The following is a 21,901-nucleotide window of genomic DNA, read 5'->3' as shown; positions in this document are numbered from 1 at the left end:
GGCTTTTGTGCAGCAGTTTGTGGCTGGGTCCTGCACAATGATGACTCGTGGTTTTTGTTTTGGTTACTTCTTTGATTTCCTTATGTATGGTGTTTGCATAAAAAATGCTTAGACATTTTCTTTCATGAGCAAGTTTTGGTTCATGGTTTTAAGTTAGAGTAGGAAATCTCAAACTCACCATTCCTTGTTTTTGTTGGGAGAAAGATGTATATTTGTTGCAGACTAGGGTTAGAAGTTTTCTGCAGGCCCTGCTTTGGCCTTACCTGTATTGTCCAACACCTACGACTGTTTGTATATATATCTGGGTTTTGGGTTTAGTTTTTGTGTTTTTTTTGTGTGTCTAAATCTGTTTATAGTATGTTAGGGGAAATTTCTTTTGCACATTGCTTTTGTTATGGGCACAAGGGACTTTGTTGCATTCCAATTCGTGTAGTCCTTGTTTTTGTATAGTGTGCGGATTTGGAACATAACACATTGTAACTGAGCAAGGTAAAATTGCCGTAATATTAGCAGCGTGATACAATGTGCAAGCCGCCCTCAAAGGAATCTGCAAAAGAAACTGAGTGGTGCTAACAATCACGCAGAGCCTGGGTTTGATCCGTACGCTGCCTGTCATGTTCATGTATGATTTACAAGGCACAAAATCAGTTCAGGTCAGTGTTACATCTCTGAGGCGTTGGGTAAGGCATTTCAACTGCAACAAGAGCAGAACATTTAAGAGACAGATAAAATGTCTCCCGGCCCGCACCTTAACCTCTGGCACAGCTTCGAGGGCCCCAAAGAAACCAATTCACAGAGGAATCACTGCCAGCGCTGTTCATAGCCTTTCAGAAATGAAATTTAATTCTCATCAGTTTACCTCTTCAACTGATGTGATGTGATTTTAATTTCATTTCTGGCACACAAAAAAGCCCATTTTCTCTCTTGTGAACTCGAGCTCTTTCAGGCAGATGGTGAAAGAGAGAGGAGAAGCCTGTCAATGAAAGCCTGGCTGCCTCTGCACAAAGGGGTTTACCCTGCCATGCTCTTGTCCAACAACGGGTACACGGTACTGTAAGAGGCATCACACATATGAAATTCTAAAGCAAGGCCCTGGCTCCCAGTGCTTCTCAGTGAAGCTAGGGTAAAGGTTCATGGGCACAATGGACCAAATTTCAGAGGAATCCCAATTTTCACTCTCTTCAGTCTGTCCGGTGTCTCTCCTCACATCAAGAGGAGTCTGTCAACCAACAAATACTGTGGATCTCTCCAAAGTATTGTACTGTGCCTGGTCACACTACCCCTGACCCTGAACCATAACCTGCTATCATGTGCATCCCCCTTTCCTTTAAGAAATAAGGAGAGAGAGAAAGATGGAAAGGAAAGGGTGTGTATGAATGTGTTGGTGCACATGTGGGGGTGAGAGAGTGAGAGAGCAATGCTGTCAAATGAAGTAAAGAAAGTTATTTTAGATTCTTGCTCATGGTTTTTCATGTTCTGATTCTGTTGCGTGCCATTGCCTACACTGCACGAGGAACTGATATACAGTAAGCGCATTTGCTTAGCCTACACGTGCCATGTGCATCAAAGCTGCACGTTTCAGCCAAGCAGAAAGCCAGTGGGGGGTGGGAGGGATGGGGAGGGGGGCATTTCTGCGGGGGCTGGAGGTGGAGAGGAAGCTGTCAAGCCGTCGCCGTCAGCTCCTCGGTCCCTCTCGGCTCTCCCGCTTCTTTCCCTCCGCCGTCTCACTAAATTGGCTTTTACCTGCTGGTTCTCCCGCAATCCTCCGCAAAGACTGGGACTGTCACGCCCGCAGATCCGTTTCCTCATAATCGTGTCGCTTGCTTTTCTCCAGGCCTGGATGAAGGTCATCAAGCGCCGCCTGTTTCCCTTGCTAACGGCGCTTAATGTAGCCTGGCTGCAGAGGCGCGGCGCGGTTCGTACGGGGGAGCGCTGCGCCGTGCGCGGCAGCAACATTAGCCCTGCCTAAGCGCAGACCTGAGGTTATGCTATCCGTTTCAAACGGAGCCACTGAGCGAGGCTATTACATTACCGTTATGACATCATTTATCTGCGCCTCACATTATCCCGAGGCTTAATGTTTACACTTGAACATCAGCGCACTCCCCGGGATGTTTATACCGCTAGCTTTTAATTAAACGCACCTTGCTTCTGGATACAGCAGTGCTGCTGCACCCAATATTCTAACCCCCCCCCCCCATATTCATATTCATATTCATATTCATATATAAATGAATACGAGCATTTATGCATCATCCATCCAGTTCAACTGCCTGGTGAACAGTCAGATTGTGTATGACTGCATAATTCAATGAGATTTACTGTACAAGTAAAAACAACACTGAAGGGAGTGACTGTTTATGGCATTGCACCATGTGGAGGAGAGGTGAGGTCTCCATTCACCAGCTAATTAAGGATCATCACCTTGACCATTATTGAAATTACTCAAAGCGGGATGGATTGTCGTGCTTTGAGACCATAACAGATAATAGCTGCGCTCCTGGAATTACTGACGGCTGTAACTGCTTGATGGTTCGCTGTGGGGAAGGCAGAGCTTCACCTTTTTTAAAATGAATGAAGAAGAATCCTGCGTCTGTTTCTTAGTGATGGGAGCATGATGCCTCATTAAACATAAAATGGGCGGAGTTACATTCTAAATGACCTGCTAATTTAGACCAAAGATTGTTTTTCTGCACGGAACAAAACCTCATTATCAGATCAAATTCTCTCCACCCACCCACCTGTCCATAAAAAACTGTGAAGTGACATAAATGCACTTTCAGGCACTAAATTATTTAACTGAATCATGACAGTATATCATATCAAATAAAATGGTCGTGAATCACGGCGTGTCCAATTCTAAGAAATCAGCCTTTGAAATGGCAGGTTCAAACATGCTCTGAAAGACCAGCTCCCCCAAGGTAGTGATAATAATTGCGTTTAACCACTAGATGGAGTTAAAGCAGCGGGGGCTATGGAACACAACCTGATCCGTTTCTGGTCCTGTGCACTTCTCTGCGCTGGTACAGGGGCTGTATCCCCTGCCCTGAGATGCCCTATGTCCTGCTCAACTCAGCTGATACACAATCCATTTGAGGTTATTGCAAAGAAACCCGATAAAGAAATCTCATGATGGTTGCTCTGCTTTGAGAGATAACGCCATATCTATGAGCCAATGAAAGTGAACGTGGGAGCCTGAGGGAACTCGATGCCGTAGGCATGCGGTTTGTTTAAAAAAGGAGGCATTTCTTTTCTATTTTCATGCTTTATTTCATTATTTTATTTCCTTCCGATAATTTAAATTGATATTCTCACAATTCACTTTTACTCTGTAATTTTGTGTTAGCTGTGCTTTCACACAACATGACATGCAGTGCAAACACAAATGCATTTTAGTCATTCCAGTAAAGGAACATAAATTGTAAAGACGTTATAATAATATTGACTATTGTGGCCTGCTTCAGAAAGGGTACAGATACTGTATTTCATCACTTCTAAGAAGACGTTATCTAGCTGACCAATCAGCATGCAATCTCAGGCAATTAAGAAGTGGCCTTAAAAAAATCCTTCTGTCATATGAATTATTTTTAATGATCTTTAAAAAATAATTGCATATTCCTTCATGTGGGAAATGATTATCTATGCTGTTGCAGCAATACTACATCAGCCATTATACAATCAAAGTTCTTCCCATAACATTAAATAGATTCTCTTGTTATTGTTATAGATTCTGTTATTGACCAGGACTTGATTCCTGGTCAGCAGAAGTATGTTTCCTTATGACATATGACATATTTGTCCATGGAAATGTGCCATACGTGTATCCAATTGGCCTTGTGTATCTGATAGTCCAGCTTTATGTCAATGGCTGTCTGTCTGTCTGTCTGTCCATCTGGGCACATGCTCAACATATGATGCTGTGGGTTCAGAGTATATTCCTATCATTATTTTGACTTCTTGTTTTTTTGTTGTTAAGTGCCTGTGTAAGGAATCAAGGAGGCGATGTAGATTAACCGTGACATATTTGAGCAGTTACAAAGACGCCCTCCGAAGTGGGTCAGGGGCAAAGGAAGGGCACGAAAAGCAGCGTAGAACATACCGACGGGGCAGGATCCCTCAGAGACCACCAGCACCTCTGTCTGCAGCTTGCACGCGTCCTTGCGCAGATAGCACTCGTTCTGGTAGTTCTCGTTGTTGGAGCCGCACACGGGGACGTAGTCGTTGCTGCACTGTGGGGGAGAGGAGAGAAAACAAGCGCTTCAGTAGGTCTGACCACATTCCGTGCTCTCGTAGGTGCGCACGCTGCCGCTGTCCAATCAGTGAGCAGGAGCAGCCTGGCCGATAGGGGACACAACGGCACCACATCCCCACCCCTTCATCTGCCAAAGGGGCTGATGTGAGGAGGAGAACACACTGTTTCCTCAAACACACACAAGAATGTCAAGCTCTGGACTTAATCTCCCATCATGCTCGCTGTAGGATGTTCTGACACTCCCTGCCTCCTGAATGCACCCAGCATCCTTGCTGAGATTACCGAGTGCATCAGGAAAGTGAGAAATGCTGTGAGACGCAGTGAGATTTAGCACTTAAGGAACAATGATTCTGACACAAATGTCAAACAGGGCACTGCCCTTGCACCTTGAACAAGGTACTTCACACTGAATCACTTCAGCTTACTTTAATACCAGCAAATATGTCCAGCTGTATAAATGGATATGTGAATGCTAGCTGCACTAGATAACGGTGGCTACCCATTATATTAATAATGTAATGACACAGTTGAAGCAAAAATATAATTACACTTGCAAGTTTACATACAGGACTAATTTTTTTTTTTTACCTCCCTTTACCTCCCAACAAACATCACTCATTATAGTATCACACAGGTGCAGAATTGCAGTATATCAGTGAATGTTCATTTCTTTGTGACTATTAGTTCATTAGTATATGAATGTATTTTTTATTATTTAAAAGTTAATGTGTCATTTAAAATATTACTGTAATACTTCCTTGAAGACATAAAGACTGGGCAATCTTGCAAGTTGACATTAAAAAGCTGTTAGATTCTATTGGCTTACCTGCCACAGGCCAGACTCCAATCACAGCTGACTAAGTCCTCTCAACTAGCAAGGGCACTCAGGAGCCATTTCCCATCTGGAATTCATGAATTCAGAAAGAGGAATCCTGCTCTGTTCTTGCCTATTTACCGTATCACCTTTCATATCTGTAATTTCGGGAGGCCATTATGGTTTTCAGGCTGTAGAACCTTGAACCTCGGTGAACCAAATCAGTTCCACCTCCTCTTCTAAATCCCAAATAAATGTGATTGAACATTTTAGAAACACTATACTGAAAACTCAGAGTGTATCTGTGTGTACTACCCATGCAGTCTACTCCGCTGTTGGAAGCTGGGGGTCCGGACTTGAGAGATGGGCAGTGCTGAAGTGGGGGAAGGTCCATCTTTCTCTGTCCAATGATTGGCACAGCACAGCTACACAGTTATTTTTGGGAAGACGTTAGAGGAGAGGTGATCAATCGACCCAGAGCACATAACTGCAGGACCCTGAGTGATGAGCGTCTCCCAAGCCCTGCAGCATTGGCATTAGGCCCCCTGTGGAGCAGAAATGCATGCTGGGAAACGGTACCCTTTATTTAGTCAGGAGAAATGCCCTGACCACGACAATTGCCCCAAAGCAACTTATAAAACCTCTGTCATCTCATGCAATCTCTCTTTCTTCCTTCACCCCCTGCTACAGTTTCAAAGCGTCCCCCCACCCCCCACCCCCAGGGTAAAACAAGTGAGGGGATGGAAATAAACGTCCAATCAGACAATGAAAATAGCTGCGCATTGATCGTGGACCCAGACAGAAACATCTGCACTCCTGAACTCATCTCTGCTCAGGTGCGTTCAGAGGAAAGAGATTATCCGAAGGGAAAAGTGCCCCCACATGCTATAATTCTGGAGATTGGCTGAATTACGGCGTGAGGGAGTGTTCTCACACATTGATCTCAGAACTGTAATCAATTTTGCGTCTGTTTTTACCAGCTGAGGGGTAACATAATGCAGGGCCCCTGACGGCCAACTGGCTGCTGATCAAAAGAGCAGGCGGAGACATTAGAGAAAGAGAGAGAGAGAGCAAGAGAGAGAACGAGAGAGAGAGAGAGAGAGAGAGCAAAGAATACACTGTCAGTGTTTCTACCTCTCTTCCTTTAAAAAAGGCCAAGATTTCAAATGTGATGCAACACAGAGAAAGAGTTCTTGTCTGCGAGCCTGTAGGTCACACAGAGCTCATGTTCCATAAAAGGGGCACTCCCCTGAGCACTTGCAGCTCGCTCCCAGGTTATCAAACACCAGCAATGGCAGGGGGCAGCCGTTTGCATCCATTCCCACTCCTTTCAGCCAAAGCGCCCACCTCACAGCCCAGCACAAAGAAGACGGCCCCTTGCTCCCCCCTCACCGGAAAAGCCTAATCCCTCAAATTGGCAGCGATTACAAAGTGGGCTTGAGCGTGTGCCATACAGCTCGGCCATGTACCGCCAACCTGCTCGCTCCCCACCCCCGCAAACCTCCCTTCCTGCCACACGGCAGCCTCCACCCCGGCTCCCCACTCCCTGCTGATTCTCTGCGCCACGCCTGCCTGCTAGCTCAGGGACTTCCGTCGCAAGAAGAAAACAGAGGGCTAATTTAATTGCTTTGGAAACAAGTTGGCAAGTTTGAAGACAGGCTCACAGAACGAGTGTGCCCAAGACTGAAACTGGCATCCTAACACAATACTGCATGGCTACCATGCATGTATGGATAGAAGACTTTATTTAAATAATAATAATAATAATAATAATAATAATAACAATAACAATAATAATAGATCCCTAATACGATGGCAATGTGTAGTGCCAGCACTCATCAAATGATCAAAATGTCTTGTCATCTCATAACAAAGATGTGGATATCCATAATGAAATAAAGAGATTAGGACAGAAATTCCTGAATCGGGAGGTACACTCCTTCGACAGAGCATGGAAAATTAATAAAGATTGAAAGATATTTCTTTACCCTGTTCTTCATGGTTAAATGACATGGTTAAATTACATGATGACCAAATCGCAACATAGAAACTTGAAATTACTATAGCTTAACATCTAAACCTGATACTGAGCATTCTCTTGTCTGTATCTGTGTCTGTGTCTGTGAGATTGCTGGTTTTTGCCTGTAGTTCCCTCTACGTCCTGCAGGGGCTGCTGTGGTTCTTGGTTTGGAGACACAGAGGCTGGACCTGCAACTGATGCTGTTTGAGGGGCTGCAGCCGTATGCAAAACGTTAAAAGGAAAATGAAGTTTCAGAGGGAAAATGTCACCTCTCGGCTGGAGAGTGGACCGGACACCTACACTCGCCCAACCGCTCAATCCACGGCACCTCGGCCCTCTGCCCACGCTCACTAGCGGCCGCCCCCTCCCCGAGTCATTATCGTGCAACTTGGACACCCCCCCCCCCCCCCCCCACCACCACCACCACCACCAGCCCTGGGAGAGAGACAGCTTTGTTTTCCACGTCAGTCCCCGACCTCATTTGTCCGTGCCGCTTTGCCAAAGGGAGAAGCTTTCGAAAGCCGACGCGCAGGACAATGAGAGGACCTTATGTAACGTCCGGCTGGTGGCACAAAATGAATTTGTAGGATCGGACACTCCTTCTGAGAGAGGCACACTGTGCCCCCTCAAAAAAATGGTAGGAACGCAGGTCATCTGCACAGCGATAGCTCTCGCCCCTGCTTGTTGATTTGCTCTCTGATTTGGTGCCTGCCGGGAAAACATCTGGACCAGGGGATGTGACCCTATCAGGCTTGGGTGTGGCTTTTCCCAGAGTGTTTTGAGATCAGGGCTGGTGCCGTCGTGGTCTCAGTGGTGAGAGAGAGGCATTGTTCAAAGGGCCGTCGGCGTATTTGAACAATGCCTCTCTCTCCCTAACACACACACACACACACACACACACACACAAAAACACACAACCTACATGCATACAAGCATACTATACACAATTTACCCAGCACGGAACAACCGTACCCGTTAAAATAGTACACACGTGCAAAATGAATCCTCCTAGTGCTAAGAGGAGAAAGCAGTCCTTTTTTCCTCTTATGAAGCAGTGATCATTCAGAGGCAATAAAAAAAACTGCAGCAGCTCGTTAAAATCACCCAATTGGAGCGCAGCGCTCGGTTTATAGTGTCATACAGGGCTCCGCACCCACTTGACCTCACACATATTCAGCTCCTCAGTGCACCACTGCTTCCAAACACCAAATGCGCAGATAAACAGGAAATCCCAGTCTGTTCACTGCTGATCCTAGTGTTTAAGGAGCCAACCATGTAAACAGGAGGCTGCAGGTTTGATTTCCTTCTGGGGCATTTCCAGGGATCCACTGACTGAGACGCTTAAACAGAGTTGGTGCAGTATTTGTCCAGCACAGTAAACAGATAACATGGGAAGATATGGCCACAGACATGGTCCTGGATGAAGGTAGGTAATAATGGCATACACCTTTGTCTCCTATACTGTGCTGTGGAGTTTCACTGGGCACTGTTTGGTGATGGTGGTAGCTTACATCATATATAGCCATTCACAGCCATGGTTGTCAGCAACATATCCCCTCGTGTAGCAGGGTAGGTGAGCAAGATGACATATCTGAGACATGGACAGCCTCATGCTGTTGGCTGCACCTGTATATCACCACAGATGAGGGCTGTCTCAGTACCCAGAATGCACCAGGAGATGATCAAAGCTTCAAGGTGAAGCCTACAAAGCAGATGTTTTACAGCTTTCAATTAATGGAATACCCAAAAATAGGCATTTTGGGCATAAGTGTGTGCGTGTGCATGCGTGTGTGCATGCTTGTGTCCGTGGATGTGTGTCTGTGTATTTGTGTATTTACATTTTTACATGTGTACCATATTCACATTTACCATGGTCACATAACAGTATAACCATTTGAGAAGGTCTGTGTGTGTTCAACTGTGTGCTGTATGTGTGTATACTGAAAGTGTGTGTGCTTTTCTCCAACTTGCCCTTCTGAATGCTAGACAGCAAGAAACCTCCAGTGGACTGGTAACAAGGGGGTAATAGAGTTGTTGCTATGCAGATGCTGATTGCCTTCTCTATTATACACAGTAGACCGGCACATCTGTTCACCTGGAAAGGGCGATGGGCGGGCAGGAGTGTGCAAGTGTGTGTGTGTGTTTGTGTGTTCATGAGACAGAGCGAGAACCTCCATCATGTTTGTTCAGTTCAGACACAAGGGGAAAGAGTGTTGGTTGTTTTGCAGCCTCGCTGGCAAACAAACCAATTACCAGCTCGGCAGCACGTAAAGAAGGGCATCGTTGTGAATCAGAGGGTTTCAAACTGCTTATGAAGCCCAGCTGTGAAAAGAAGCAACGGGTGAGAGTACAAACATCCCCCAGCTCTGTCTCCAGGGATTCAGCTGCCTGCTCGCTGAGGGACGTTTCATGTGCCGGAGCCGAGGGGCAACGCTGCAGACTGCTGCTGTGACCGCCACAGGCCCCGCTTCCCAACTGGGGATCACGTCGCCAGAAACTCCGCATGTGAGGAAACTTCCGCTCCCAAAGATTTCTAATTGGAATAATTCAACCTGGCGCTCCCATCATCCCTCAAGCACTGGGCAAAAAAAAATCTTTCTGCTTAAGCGATGACTCACAGAAAAGAGATCAGCATTCATCGGAACATTCAGCCAGGAAAATGAATAATATCAATTCATTAGCTGTTATTCCATGCAGGGGGGTTTTATGGTTATCTGTCGTGAATACAGATAGGGAAAAAACTACAATCTTTGTCCCTTTTTATAAATGATCATATGTTACAGTGATCGAAGGTGTGATCTCAGCCCTACTGGAAGCTGTGAAACATTACATGCATTGTTGTTAGAATGCAAAGCTATGTATCTCTAATAATAATAATAATAATAATAGCTTGTCCAGGGTGTATTCCTGCCTCTCGCCCAATGCATGCTGGAATAGGTTCCAGCGCCCCCTGTGACCCTGCCCAGGATAAGCGGGTGTAGATGATGGATGGATGGATAATAATAATAATAATAATAATAATAATAATAATAATAATAATAAAGAAATTGCATTTATCTATCACCTGGGTGATGTTCCATTTTGCACTAGAACACTGATTACACATTGCCTGCAGCGGGGAGGCAGGAAATTAAAATGATTCAGCCAATTAAACTTGGGGATAATTAGGTGGCTAGATTGGGAGAGCCGGATTGAGAAGTTGGCCAGTACGCTGGGGAACCACCCCCACTACCATTTGCCTTGAGTGCCATGGGACCTTTAATCACCACAGTGAGTCAGGAAAGACGCTCCAGGACAGATCTGAGAACAGGTTGCGGCGACGAGGGTTCACCTGCGTGGGAAATGGCAGGGAGTGAAGAACGCCCTCTGTGGTTCGCCGATTTGGTGCAAAAAGGGCCGGTCTCAAACTCAAGAGTAAGGATGAAAGGGAAGTGGGAGGGAGGAAAACGCTATAGATATCCCTGTCTCCTTCGAAGGAGATGCTGTTATAGTGAAAAAAGTTTTCTTTCAAGCAGCTGCGCGGTGATGTCATTCTGGATTTCTGTCATGTTACTCTTTCAAAGCAACATCCTTTTCTACACTGTCCCACGTACACAGCCAAGTTATACATACGAACATGCGCGCGCAAGCACCCGTTAGCCCAAAACAGCATATGTACGCAGCTACATATACACAATTCAGAATGTGTATGCATGCATTAACTAAAACAACAGCAAACGTGCACACTCAAAAACATGCAATACACAATATGATGCTCAGCTGCACACACACACACACACACACACACATATGCACAGACACAAGAGACAGAAATCACACCCTTGAATGCTCATAAATCAGTCAAACACAAACATCAAAACGTACTTAAATATATAAATGGATAATAATATAAAACCGAGCCCAAGACACACCAAATCAAACTGTTGAGTCATTAATTACAAAAGTACCATTTTCATCCGTTCTTTTTCAATGAGAGCAGACAGCTGCTGGCCAAGAGAGCGCTGCACTCTTTCGGACACGGGCTGGCAATTCTTGATTAGTGGGTGGATGAAAGGATTAATTCTTTCGTTTGTCTCCATGGTGTTAACTCCGCTGATTCTCACTCAATTTATCTGGTATGGATCTGACAGTCACAAATCCCTGGACAGATTTTTTTCTTCCTTTTTTTCAAAGGAATAGCTACATCATTAGTTCAGGATATGTGGAGTTCCGGGCGAAGGTGTTATCCTCAGGGAGCAACAGCCCAGTACTTTCACAAATTAAAGGACATTTTCTTTACAGATTTTCATTACTTTCCAAAAAGTATTCACACAAATGATAGAGGTGACCAAAATGACTGTATCAAATAGACAAAAAAAAACAACTAGTGAACTATGCTTTAATTCTGAAATGTAGAAAATATTCTACACTAATGATTCAATAGAATCAACCAAAATGACTTTTCTGAATTTAAAATTAAAAAAATTAAAATAAAATGAAAAAAGAAATATTTTTCTCATCACTGTCTTCAGATCCTACCTTAGGATCTGTTTCAGTGCAGCCTTCTTTTAGGATAATACTACTGAGTGGTCTAAAGTAGTGTTTTATGACCCCATGGGGGTGAGCTCCTCCATACACAATTTTTCAAGATCCATTGCCTCTTCAGTCTAAATTTGTGGACTGCCATCTTCAATTCAAACAGCAAATTTTGAATCAGGATCGAGTCTGGAGACTGAGATGGCCAATGCAAAACTATAAGCTTCATTTCTGTCTCATCTGACTATAAGTTCCAGCGCTGTTTAGCAAATTCCACTTGCTTATTTTTATTAATTGCCCTCAACAGATGTTGTTTCTGGCATCTTTTCTTTTTTCCTGGCAATCTCCAGAATTGTGAAGGTCTGAGAGTTCATTTCCCTGTGGTGGTGGATGACACATTATTTCATAAATGCATTACTCATATTTATACTCCAGTGACACAGAAAGCCATCAGAGGTCACAATACAGTACCCTAGTATTTTTAAAGTATTATGGGTGTGAGCAATTGTGACACTCGTTCAACAAAATTTTACACTATGAGAACCTTTACTAGTATAAAATAATATTTTCATGTCATAGGGAAATAATTGAACTAATTTTATGCATTGCTAATTTATATTTTTCTTTGCACACCTTTATCAATAGTGTAAATCATTTTGGAGGGCAAGAAATTGAGGATGCTTGAGGAACAACCGCAGTGCTCTACCTGAGAGCCGGGATTCAGCCCAGCTACTTGACCGGCAGTTATGCGCCAGTGAGCTCGAACCCTGCCCTCTGCCCCCGTACAGGGCCCTCATTCTGCTCCCGCTGTGCGAGTGGCACGGGCACATCGCTGTGCCAGGGCCAAGCCACTCCGTTCGCTTCCGCCTTCCTGCTCGGGAGCTCGGCCAATGAGGTTGCTGCAGGCCTCGTTCCGTCCCCTCAGTTGTGCGCGGTGGCCTGGCCAAATATTGGGGACACCCGCATCTGAGCATCTGAGCATGCGCACCCAGAGAAGGCAACGAAGACCAAAGTCCAAAAAAAGACCTCTAGACGGACTCTAAATGGCCAGCATAGAAACACTGCCCTTTTTAGGCAGTTCTCATTTGTTATCATTTTAGATATATTTTAAAATACATTACCTACAAACACCATGTATTTGAATATTTGAAGATACTTTGAAATGTATTTAGAAATTGTGTGAATGTATAGGGACGAAAGTGAAATTGGATACCCTATAAGCAATTTACATACTAATTTATATTTAAAATTACAGTTTATTTAATTTCAAGGATTTATTCGGAAACACACATACTCCTACACTCGGCACATTTATGTAGAATAAAAGCAAAATTGATGAGCCACATTTTAATTGCCTCGTGCATTCATGGTAGGGAACAATATTTCAAATACTGTTTCACAACAAGCCCTAAGTTGCATTGTGGAGTTAGGTGTAAATCATGAACCTCAGAAATGCTGTGTGTGCCCTTATTTGCAAGATATAAACCAAATATTAAGAACTAGTAAAATCTGTGGCAGGCTTCTACTGTTCTATCCTTGATCAATTTTCTATCCTTGCAAGTCCACCTAATGATTTATATAACATAATAATATGTATAATAAAATATACTGTAACACATTTTCCACTGGAGCTGTCATATCATGTTGTCTACAGTGGATCTGACCCTGAATTTTCTTTCTGTCTCTGCTTCTTATTTTTTTGCAGTAATATCTTTAACTTATTCAGCACACAAGGCGTCCAAGACCCTCCCTCACTAACATGATGCTAACATTTTTGTCCTGACAAAATGATGCGTGGGGCCAGGGTCCCTCAGTGGCAACAGGAAAAGGCCTATTACCACTTCCTGTTTCTGTGTGTGCCCTCCATGGTGCCATTCAGGGCATTTAAAGTGCCTCAGAACAGGAGTGCTGAATTGGGATCAGTTTTTCCTTTCAGCTCTTTAAGGATAAGGTTAGGATGTAGCCAGGGAAACCTGATCTCAGATCAGTCCTCTGAGACCCTTTACGAATACGGGCCCAGGTCCAGTTGGAATGGGGATGCTGGGCGTGCCGTAGCGAGCCCCACTGAGGGCTAGATTCTCACGGATCATCCTCGGGAGGAGGCGAACTGATCGATAGCATCCTGCCAACTGCCAAGGCTGAGCTGCTTCCCCTCATCCCCCAAGCTCCAAACCCATTTCCTCTCTGGCGCGTTACAGTGCGTTACGGTGCATTATGGGAACCGGGGGGCTGGCGGACTCAGCCAATGGGCAGAGGCAGTAACTTGATCATATTTGATGAATTACTGCGCTTAATGGGATGAAGGCGAAGCGCGATTAGGTTTGCAGGCGAGGGAGCGTTTACGTCAGACCGGAGCACGCTCCTTACTGGAGCCCCTCAGCCCCCCCCCCCCCCCCCCCATGGCCCCCCAATTTCATTACAGCTGAAATCAAACCGGCGTGACCTCCAGCCCAAGCTGCACAAGTGAGAGCTTTGTCCAAAAAAAAGGAGAGACATCAAGGAAACGGACCCTAACAGACAGGTAATGTTATTTACCTGAGTGCTGGCACTAGTGTACCCGCCCCAGGAGACAAATAACTCTCCTGGGGAGATTGCGAGTCTCTTCGTTACATTCTTCAGCGGGGAGACAGTAACACATTCTCTTTAAGCTGAGAACCCACGATAAAAAAGAAAAATAGTCATTAGACTTTATTAGACGTTTCTCTCCGGGAGACAGCCTCCTCTGTTTTTATTGTTACCTCCGGGGCGCAGCAGGAAAACATTGACTTTGCGTTTCGACAGGTTGAGGCCAGCGAAAACCGAGTTCTTACCTTGAAGTCGCAGATGCACGTCACGGTGTCCCCAATTCTCAAACATTCCCCATCAAACTTGCAAGTGTTGGTGGCACACAGGAAGAGATCTGTGTCCCGGTCATCAAAACCTGCCACCGAAACCAAGAGAAGACCTATTAGCGGGGACCTATTTACACAACAGAGCCACTTTAATCCTGTATCAAAGCATACTTCAATGTATTTTCAAATACATTCCTCAAGATAAGCAGTACATTCAGTATGCCCTTCAGTAATTTCCTTTACATTTGATATATCTTTGTAAGATATAGTGCTGTAATTTCTTTCTTTTTTTTGGGGGGGGGGGGGGGCTTTTTCAGCTTTATTAGAGAGGATAGTGTAGAGAGACAGGAAGAACTAGGAGGAGAGAGAGGGAGAGGCATGCAACAAAGGTTGGCGTTCAGACTCGAACCGCCGACGTCGCAGCTCGCAATGAGCATGTGGAAAGCACTCCATGGGCTATGCCACTGGAGGCCCCCGTAATTTCTACATGGTTAAACCAAAATGTATAAAAATACCCTTTAATAAAAGCTGAGGATCTGCACTTTAACCACCTGTGACTTCCTTGATTACTTGTTTTGATTAAATAAATAAAAATTTGGAGTACAAATCAACGGAGGCAAATCAAGAAAAAAAATCTGTCCTTGCCCAAAACATTATGGAGGGCACTACAAAAATACATCCATCCATTTTCTATACCCGTTTATTCCTGGTCAGGGTCACGGGGGGTGCTGGAGCCTATCACAATGTGCACTGGGCGAGAGGCAGGAATATACCCCGGACAGGTCGCCAATCTATCGCAGTACATATACACAATATGCAATATATAATATATAATATACAATTTAAGATTTGTAATCAAACCATTTACATGTAGTTAAAGTGCAGAATTCTCAGGTTTTAATTAAGAGTATTTGTATGCATTTTTGTTTCACCATGTAGAAATGACAGTGCATTTCATACATAGTCCCCCATTTCAGAGCACCATCATGTTTGAGACAAATGGCTTCACAGGTGTTCCTGATAAATCTGGTGAGGTATTTGTGCTGTAATTTCTACATAATGAAATAAAAATGTATAAAACTACCTTTTAATAAAAGCTTTATCCGCATGTGAATAGTTTGATTACAAATCAAAAATACTGGTGTGAGGCAAATCAAGAAAAAAAAAAAGATTTGTCCCAAACATTATGGAGTTCATTATATATATAAATATTATTTATACATTTCCATTTCTCAGACTATTTGCTTTATGTATACCGAAGGAAAATAGACCCACAATGCATTGTGGTTTGATTCAATTCATCCCAGAGTACAGTACAGTGACTGCACTTATAAAGCCATTCAAATCTAATATAGAGTTGGGGACCCTTCTCTGAGAGGGCCACGAGGTGGCTACTCATCACTCCAGCTGTCAAGATCAGATTGAATGAATCCTTGATTGGGCATTCAGCCTTTTGCTGTGGTCTTGAGTAAGAGGCAGGTAGAGACAAACAGTGGACGAGATAAAATTATGATTTGGTCAATATAATGCTAATACTATTTCACCACACATCATCTGATAAGTTCTGGACCAGCTCATGCCATTACGTCTAATGTCATAATTCAAAGGTCAATCATTGCAGTGATAACAGCATTTAAACATTTAAAAACAGCGATATTCACTAACATCCGTGGTGAAAAATAAAACAGCACACAAACCTGATCACTGTGCTGAAGGGCATTTTTTGTATAGAGTTCCTTTGTAACTTTAAAATTTGTGTAACTGAAATGGCAGAATCACATCTAAATCCAAGCAAATCAGTATGGGTTCTATGTCTGTGGGTCCCACAAATCATCACTGCAGCCATGGCACTCAATTTATGAAATAATTGGTTTTCCTTTAAAAGAAAAAAATAGCACACCAAACAAAAGCACAATAAGGCACCAAGTCAGCCCTCCAAAGGACATCCTACCATCAAAATAATAGAAGCAGAAAACAGTTCAGCAGCAGTGCATCTGGATGACATCATCAAATTCTGTAGTAAAGCAAATTTAAGAAATAAAAGCCTTGAACAAACAAAAAATAAGAAATGGATGAAATATAAATGCTATGTAAAAAAAGTTGTGTAAGTCACCCTGGATAAGAGCATCTGCTAAATGCCCGTAATGCAATGTAATGTTACGAAAGACCATACATAGAAAGTGTTGCATAATAAAACTCGAAAAACAGGCACTGGAATTAAAAGTTACAGTACACATTCTATAATTACTCAAAGCAATCCCAGGCTATGCTCTGTTGTGTGTGGGCTTCTGCCATTACAGCAGGCCAGGTTTGATCACAATTTTGTTTAAACATGCACATTCTACAGTTAAAGTGGTGAGTCCCGTAGCAAAGAGAGCTCTGCTTCTGGACTGAAAGATCATTACTTGTGCTTGTGTTCAATTCAACTCCTTTTCTTTTCCACATACCTCAACACACAAAACAGACCAATCAGGAGAAAGAAAAGACCAGTGCAATGTTAAAATACCACATACATGTTTCAAACAAACACCGTGTGTGATTTTAAAGGCAACTTGTATGAGCTAACCCTTTGCGAAATCTTTTTTGAAGCAAGGAACAAAAGAAAGTGAAAGTAACAAATTAACGCCAACATGATGAGCACAACTGGGAAATAAGCCAGCTACTGTACATATATCACTGTTCAGTACACTGGGAGTATAGTGAACATATTTGACATGTCCTGGTACATAAATTCCTGATTGCTGACTAATGGCAACCGAATGGCTTCCTGAAGAAAGCTGAGACAATGCATTATGCACACCCGAGAGTAGGTTTGAGCCAAGTCACTGTGTGCTTCTACGTACCTCTAAAAATCAATAAACTCACTTTTTTCCATGACTAAAGTTGCACCTTCTGGTTTTTGTTTATTCATTCACTTTTATTTTTCCTCTGCCTGTTATTTTAAGAAATGTCAACCACAACCATCATTTTCTCTACCTCTTCTTTTCTGTAAAGTGCAAACATAGCCGACCACATTCTTTATCATTGGAAACAGCACCAGTGTCCCACGTTGGATTTATTGCCTGGTGTGCATTCAGGTAAGGGCATGCCACTACACTGTGAGGACGCATAACAAACAAAGCAAAAAGAACCTATCAATAATTCATATATTAATGCACGCAGCGTAACTTGTTTTCGGTGGGCATCACAGAATCATTACACGTGGACAGAGTTCACCTCCTTGGGCCCACGGCACAGGTCGTTTCTTCCTCTGGGGGATCGGGGTTCATCAACCCAGAGGTCTCAAAATATAATCTTTGTTCATGGCTTCATTCACATCATTGGAAGAAAATGCAGTTAAGTCTCATCACTCCATTTTCAATGAGTTACTACAGAAAAGCTACTGTAATGTTGCACTCAAGAGTCTTGCCTTGAGCTACCATTAATATGACACTGCAACATGTTTAGGAAGGACAGAGAGGGCAAACTTCCGCCCCTGGCTTTTTAATGCATACTCCAGTCATTAAGGGAAATTCCACCGTGAAACAATATTTTTTATCTCATCTAACAGATCAAGGTGTAACTGATTCTCTCTGTGACTGGCCAAAGCAAGAGATATTGGCAGGGAACAGTGCAAATTTTAGTATAGCAATACATCATAATGATGTACACCTCTACACTTCCCTCATTTTTGAAGAACTACAATGGGTGGTGGGTCATTTGAATTTGGAGATACCGCCAACATAGGTGAGAGGGGCGTTAGGTGAACTCATGTCAAATAAAAATTTTGGGGAGCTATTGTTCCAACTGTAAAGAGTATTAGCTTGCGAGCTAACATGGGACTTGTGCTCTCTGTGGCTCTTTTTTGGCTAGGCTCCATTGTCCTTGATGAGGTGGGGAACACAGACGTATCCATAGTACAGATACAGGAGCATATTAGCAGGCTAGACCACAGACTGCGGTGAAATCACCGAAAAAAAAGTCCACCAAACCCAACACTATACACATCAACAGCACACACACATAACGTGTACTATTGTTAATTATATTGCAAGCTAGTAAGCTTCACCATTCCACATTTTAAGGAAACAGGCTCAAGTTTGCTAACGTTATCTTATTAGGCTACTAGTTGTGTTTTCCACAATAAGCAATGCTAAGTAACAATATGACAATGACATGCCATTGCTACGTTCCAACATCATATTACTACCAGTATGCCATTTACCATACACACATTATATAGCCACATGTAGACTACCATCAACATATTACTTTGATATATTTATTACTGGCAGTGATGTGTTATAATTAAAGTGCATGTTTGTGTTTTTTGCAGTGGGTTAACTGTACAAATCAATCTAGCTGAAGTCATGTTGCCGACTATAATTAATTACATTTGATAAATACTTAAAACTCTCATCCAGAGACTGTAAGCCTACATGCAAGATAAAATTAGTTCTACAAAGGACAGCACGGTACGGAGATTTCAGCAAATTAAATTACGTGCAATTGCGTAAATTACGTTTGTGCATAACCACCTACACGAAACATGAGACTATTTAGCTATAGGTGTTGGTGTGATGGCTTCTCAAGAAGCATGTGAAGCATCAGGTACATGTGTTTTAAAAATAATAACACAGAGACTTGACAAACTGTTTACTGAAAATATTTAAGTCCATGCAGTAGAATGACAATGTGAATGGACCTACCAGACCTTATAAACAGTGTAACAACACATTAAATTACTAAAAACATTGAAAACATTTAGTTTTTAACTGGCAGCAGAACTGGTAATAGTGCAAATTTATTTTTCAAACCTACATAGGCTACTTCTGTCTTTATTCCACTAAAATGACATGTCATGCAGGTCATTTTGCTGTTGATGTGTCACTTAGAAAAGCAACAAAAGACAGCAATGAAAGAACAAGAGACAACCATGTTATTTTTATCAGATAATTCATTGAAATGCATACATGTGGAGAATATCCATATCAGCTCTCCAATGAGGGAATGTCAATGAAGATCAACCATGCGTTTCTCCTTGCCTGTCTTAACACTGTCATCTCTTCCCTATCTGCTCTCAACACCAGCATTCTATAAAAACTTATGTTCTTTCTGGATTTATCATTATGACAACCAAATATTGCACAAGTCTTGACCGTGTCTGAAATAGCTTGCTTTGAGTCTACTGCATAAATCACAGTTATTCAAATCGAAGCTGCGCTAACCCATGCAATTTGCCCCACTGAAGCAGCATTTTCTTTTTAGTAGAACGTAAGCAGTAAAGTAAACGGAACTAAACACATAAACCTAGATTTTCTTTTAGAAGCTAGCTTGCTAGTGGGTAATGTAACCCTCTTTGCAGGCCCAGTAGTAACGCTTAGGCTGTCCGTTTCTATTCACTGGGAGTGGCAACCTGTGACTGGTGTTGTCTGATGCCCACCCATGGACTTTACGTACCTGCCTGTTGTAGTGTTTCATAAAGCAGGTACCTGGAGCATGCACAGTAGTTTGGGCATATATCGCTGCAATCCCTACATGTAGAGAGCTAGCTGAGAGCTCATTTTAATCAGGAGGACAGATACTCTTCTACAAGTAAAAGCTTATTTCTGATAGACTACTTGACACCTGAATCTATTCAGGTCACAGATAACTATGTGTGAAAGCTATGGAATGCTTGGTGGGGATTAGACTGTTTCTGCATTAACTTGCCATTAAAGGTACAAGTTTAATTGTTCGTAGTCTTTTAAAAAAAATTTGAATTTCTTTTGTCATGCATGTCTGTTCCAGCCATGGAAGGATAGTGCAGAATTGGACATTCTACACCTGAGAGCAGCAGGTTCAAACACAGTGAAGCTCTGCTGTTGCGCCATTGTGAAAGGTATTTTACCCTTTTCACTCTAGAAAACAAGCGAGTCACAGAAACAGGTCACAAATTAGAATGTGCTATTTTATACTTAACAGCCTAAAGGTTATGAATAATAAAACATGTGTCATGCTTAGATCAGAGTGATAAGATATTGAATGCTGGGAGATTTAAGACTTTCAGAGCTGTTTGTCCCCCAGCTTGCTCCCATAAGGGTGGCCTACTTTACCCTTGTGAGCTCCTCCACCACGAATTACCCCATACGCAGCATCAAAACAAATTTTATTTTCTGAGATTTGAAAGGCAAAGAAAGATACAAAGGAATATCATCCAACCACAAAATTAATTATACACAGAAAAAGGGCCATTCTTTTTTCAAGGAACCAAGAAGAAAGTTGTTCATAGACAGGTAGGGTTGGCTGCCAGGAAATTTCATAATTGCCAATACAATTGATACAATATGGTTCCACTTTACCAATAATATTGTGTAATGCTTTATTTTATAGAGCAAGCACTCATACATCACATATTAATTTACTTCACAATTGAAAGGATGGTCCTCTGATAAATGACAGCGCTAGTACTCCTGTAAGGCAAAATGCTTTACTGTACAAACATCTCAGAATGCTTTGCTAAACCCTTTAAAATGTCAAGTGTGGAAAGGTAATAGTTGAATTTTGAATACGAATGAGATAAACACAGTACATTCCAGGCTCTGTTCATACTACAGAAGAGATTAAGGGATAAGTGGAACTGAAATGGTCAGAATCACCTGGAAAGTGATGTCCAAATACAATGTAACCCTAAGCCTTAGGTTAAGTTATTAAGTGGTAATCAAACCAGTGCTAATCAGGTTCTCATTAGAAAATTCATTTATTTTTTTCTCCGCATGGATGTTGTTCTGGTCCTTCTTTACATGTAACACTTATTACTTTCCCATACTGCATTCTTTAGCAACCAAGCCTTGTTGTATAAGTTTGATAGTATTTTGAGTTTTTTTTTTCATTGAAAGTATGACTTTTTTTGGTTTAATGCTGGCCTCTATAAATCAGTGATAATTAGGAGCTTGATGAGATGCAACTGCTTATGCTACTTCCGGTTTCATACCTTTTTCAGTTCGTGTTCAACAGAGGTTAGTATCACTGGAGTTCTACTATTTTTGAAAATGCTGATTAACAGTGCTACCTATAAATTTATCAACACATTAATCAACATATTAATTTGAGGCATTTCGTGTTTTGTTTTTCTTTAAATGCAGTTAATATAATTTGGCATTTGGTCCGCCAGAGAAGTAAATTGGTCTCAGCTGAGCCGGCCGGTGGAGAGAGCACATGCACCTGGGTTGCGTTGGCTAATCAGCCCAGGTGCTTAAAGGTGTGCGGCTCTCCACAGTTTGAGGCCAAGACTGGGAGCTCACACTGAGAGTGCGTTTATGATTCGCGGTTTGTTTTATTTTGGAGCTTTGTCCAAGCAGAAAAGAAAAAGAAAGTAACCCGCCACTGGGAAGTTAGAGGAGCTAGTCCGGCTGGAAAGTGGGCCAGCTACAGGTGGCACACTGGAAAGTGGTCACGCTGTTTTACTTTCTTTTGTCTTCGCTATTTTAGCTTGTTGTTTTAGTTTATTG

General features: G+C 42.6%; 1 protein-coding gene across 1 annotated transcript in view; it reads right to left on the bottom strand.

Annotated features, from left to right (window-relative positions):
• Positions 1 to 21,901, bottom strand: part of tmeff2a (transmembrane protein with EGF-like and two follistatin-like domains 2a) — an 83,680-nt gene that overhangs the window by 46,768 nt on the left and 15,011 nt on the right. The window contains exons 2-3 of the mRNA XM_035394245.1: positions 14,412 to 14,521; positions 4,100 to 4,229 (exon numbers count right to left, since the gene is read on the bottom strand). Coding sequence (XP_035250136.1) covers positions 4,100 to 4,229; positions 14,412 to 14,521 — 240 coding nt within the window. The remainder of the gene's footprint in view (positions 1 to 4,099; positions 4,230 to 14,411; positions 14,522 to 21,901) is intronic.

The sequence above is a fragment of the Anguilla anguilla genome, chromosome 15 (assembly GCF_013347855.1).
Source record: "Anguilla anguilla isolate fAngAng1 chromosome 15, fAngAng1.pri, whole genome shotgun sequence".
NCBI lineage: Eukaryota > Metazoa > Chordata > Actinopteri > Anguilliformes > Anguillidae > Anguilla > Anguilla anguilla.
This window is presented reverse-complemented; position numbering and strand designations above follow the sequence as displayed.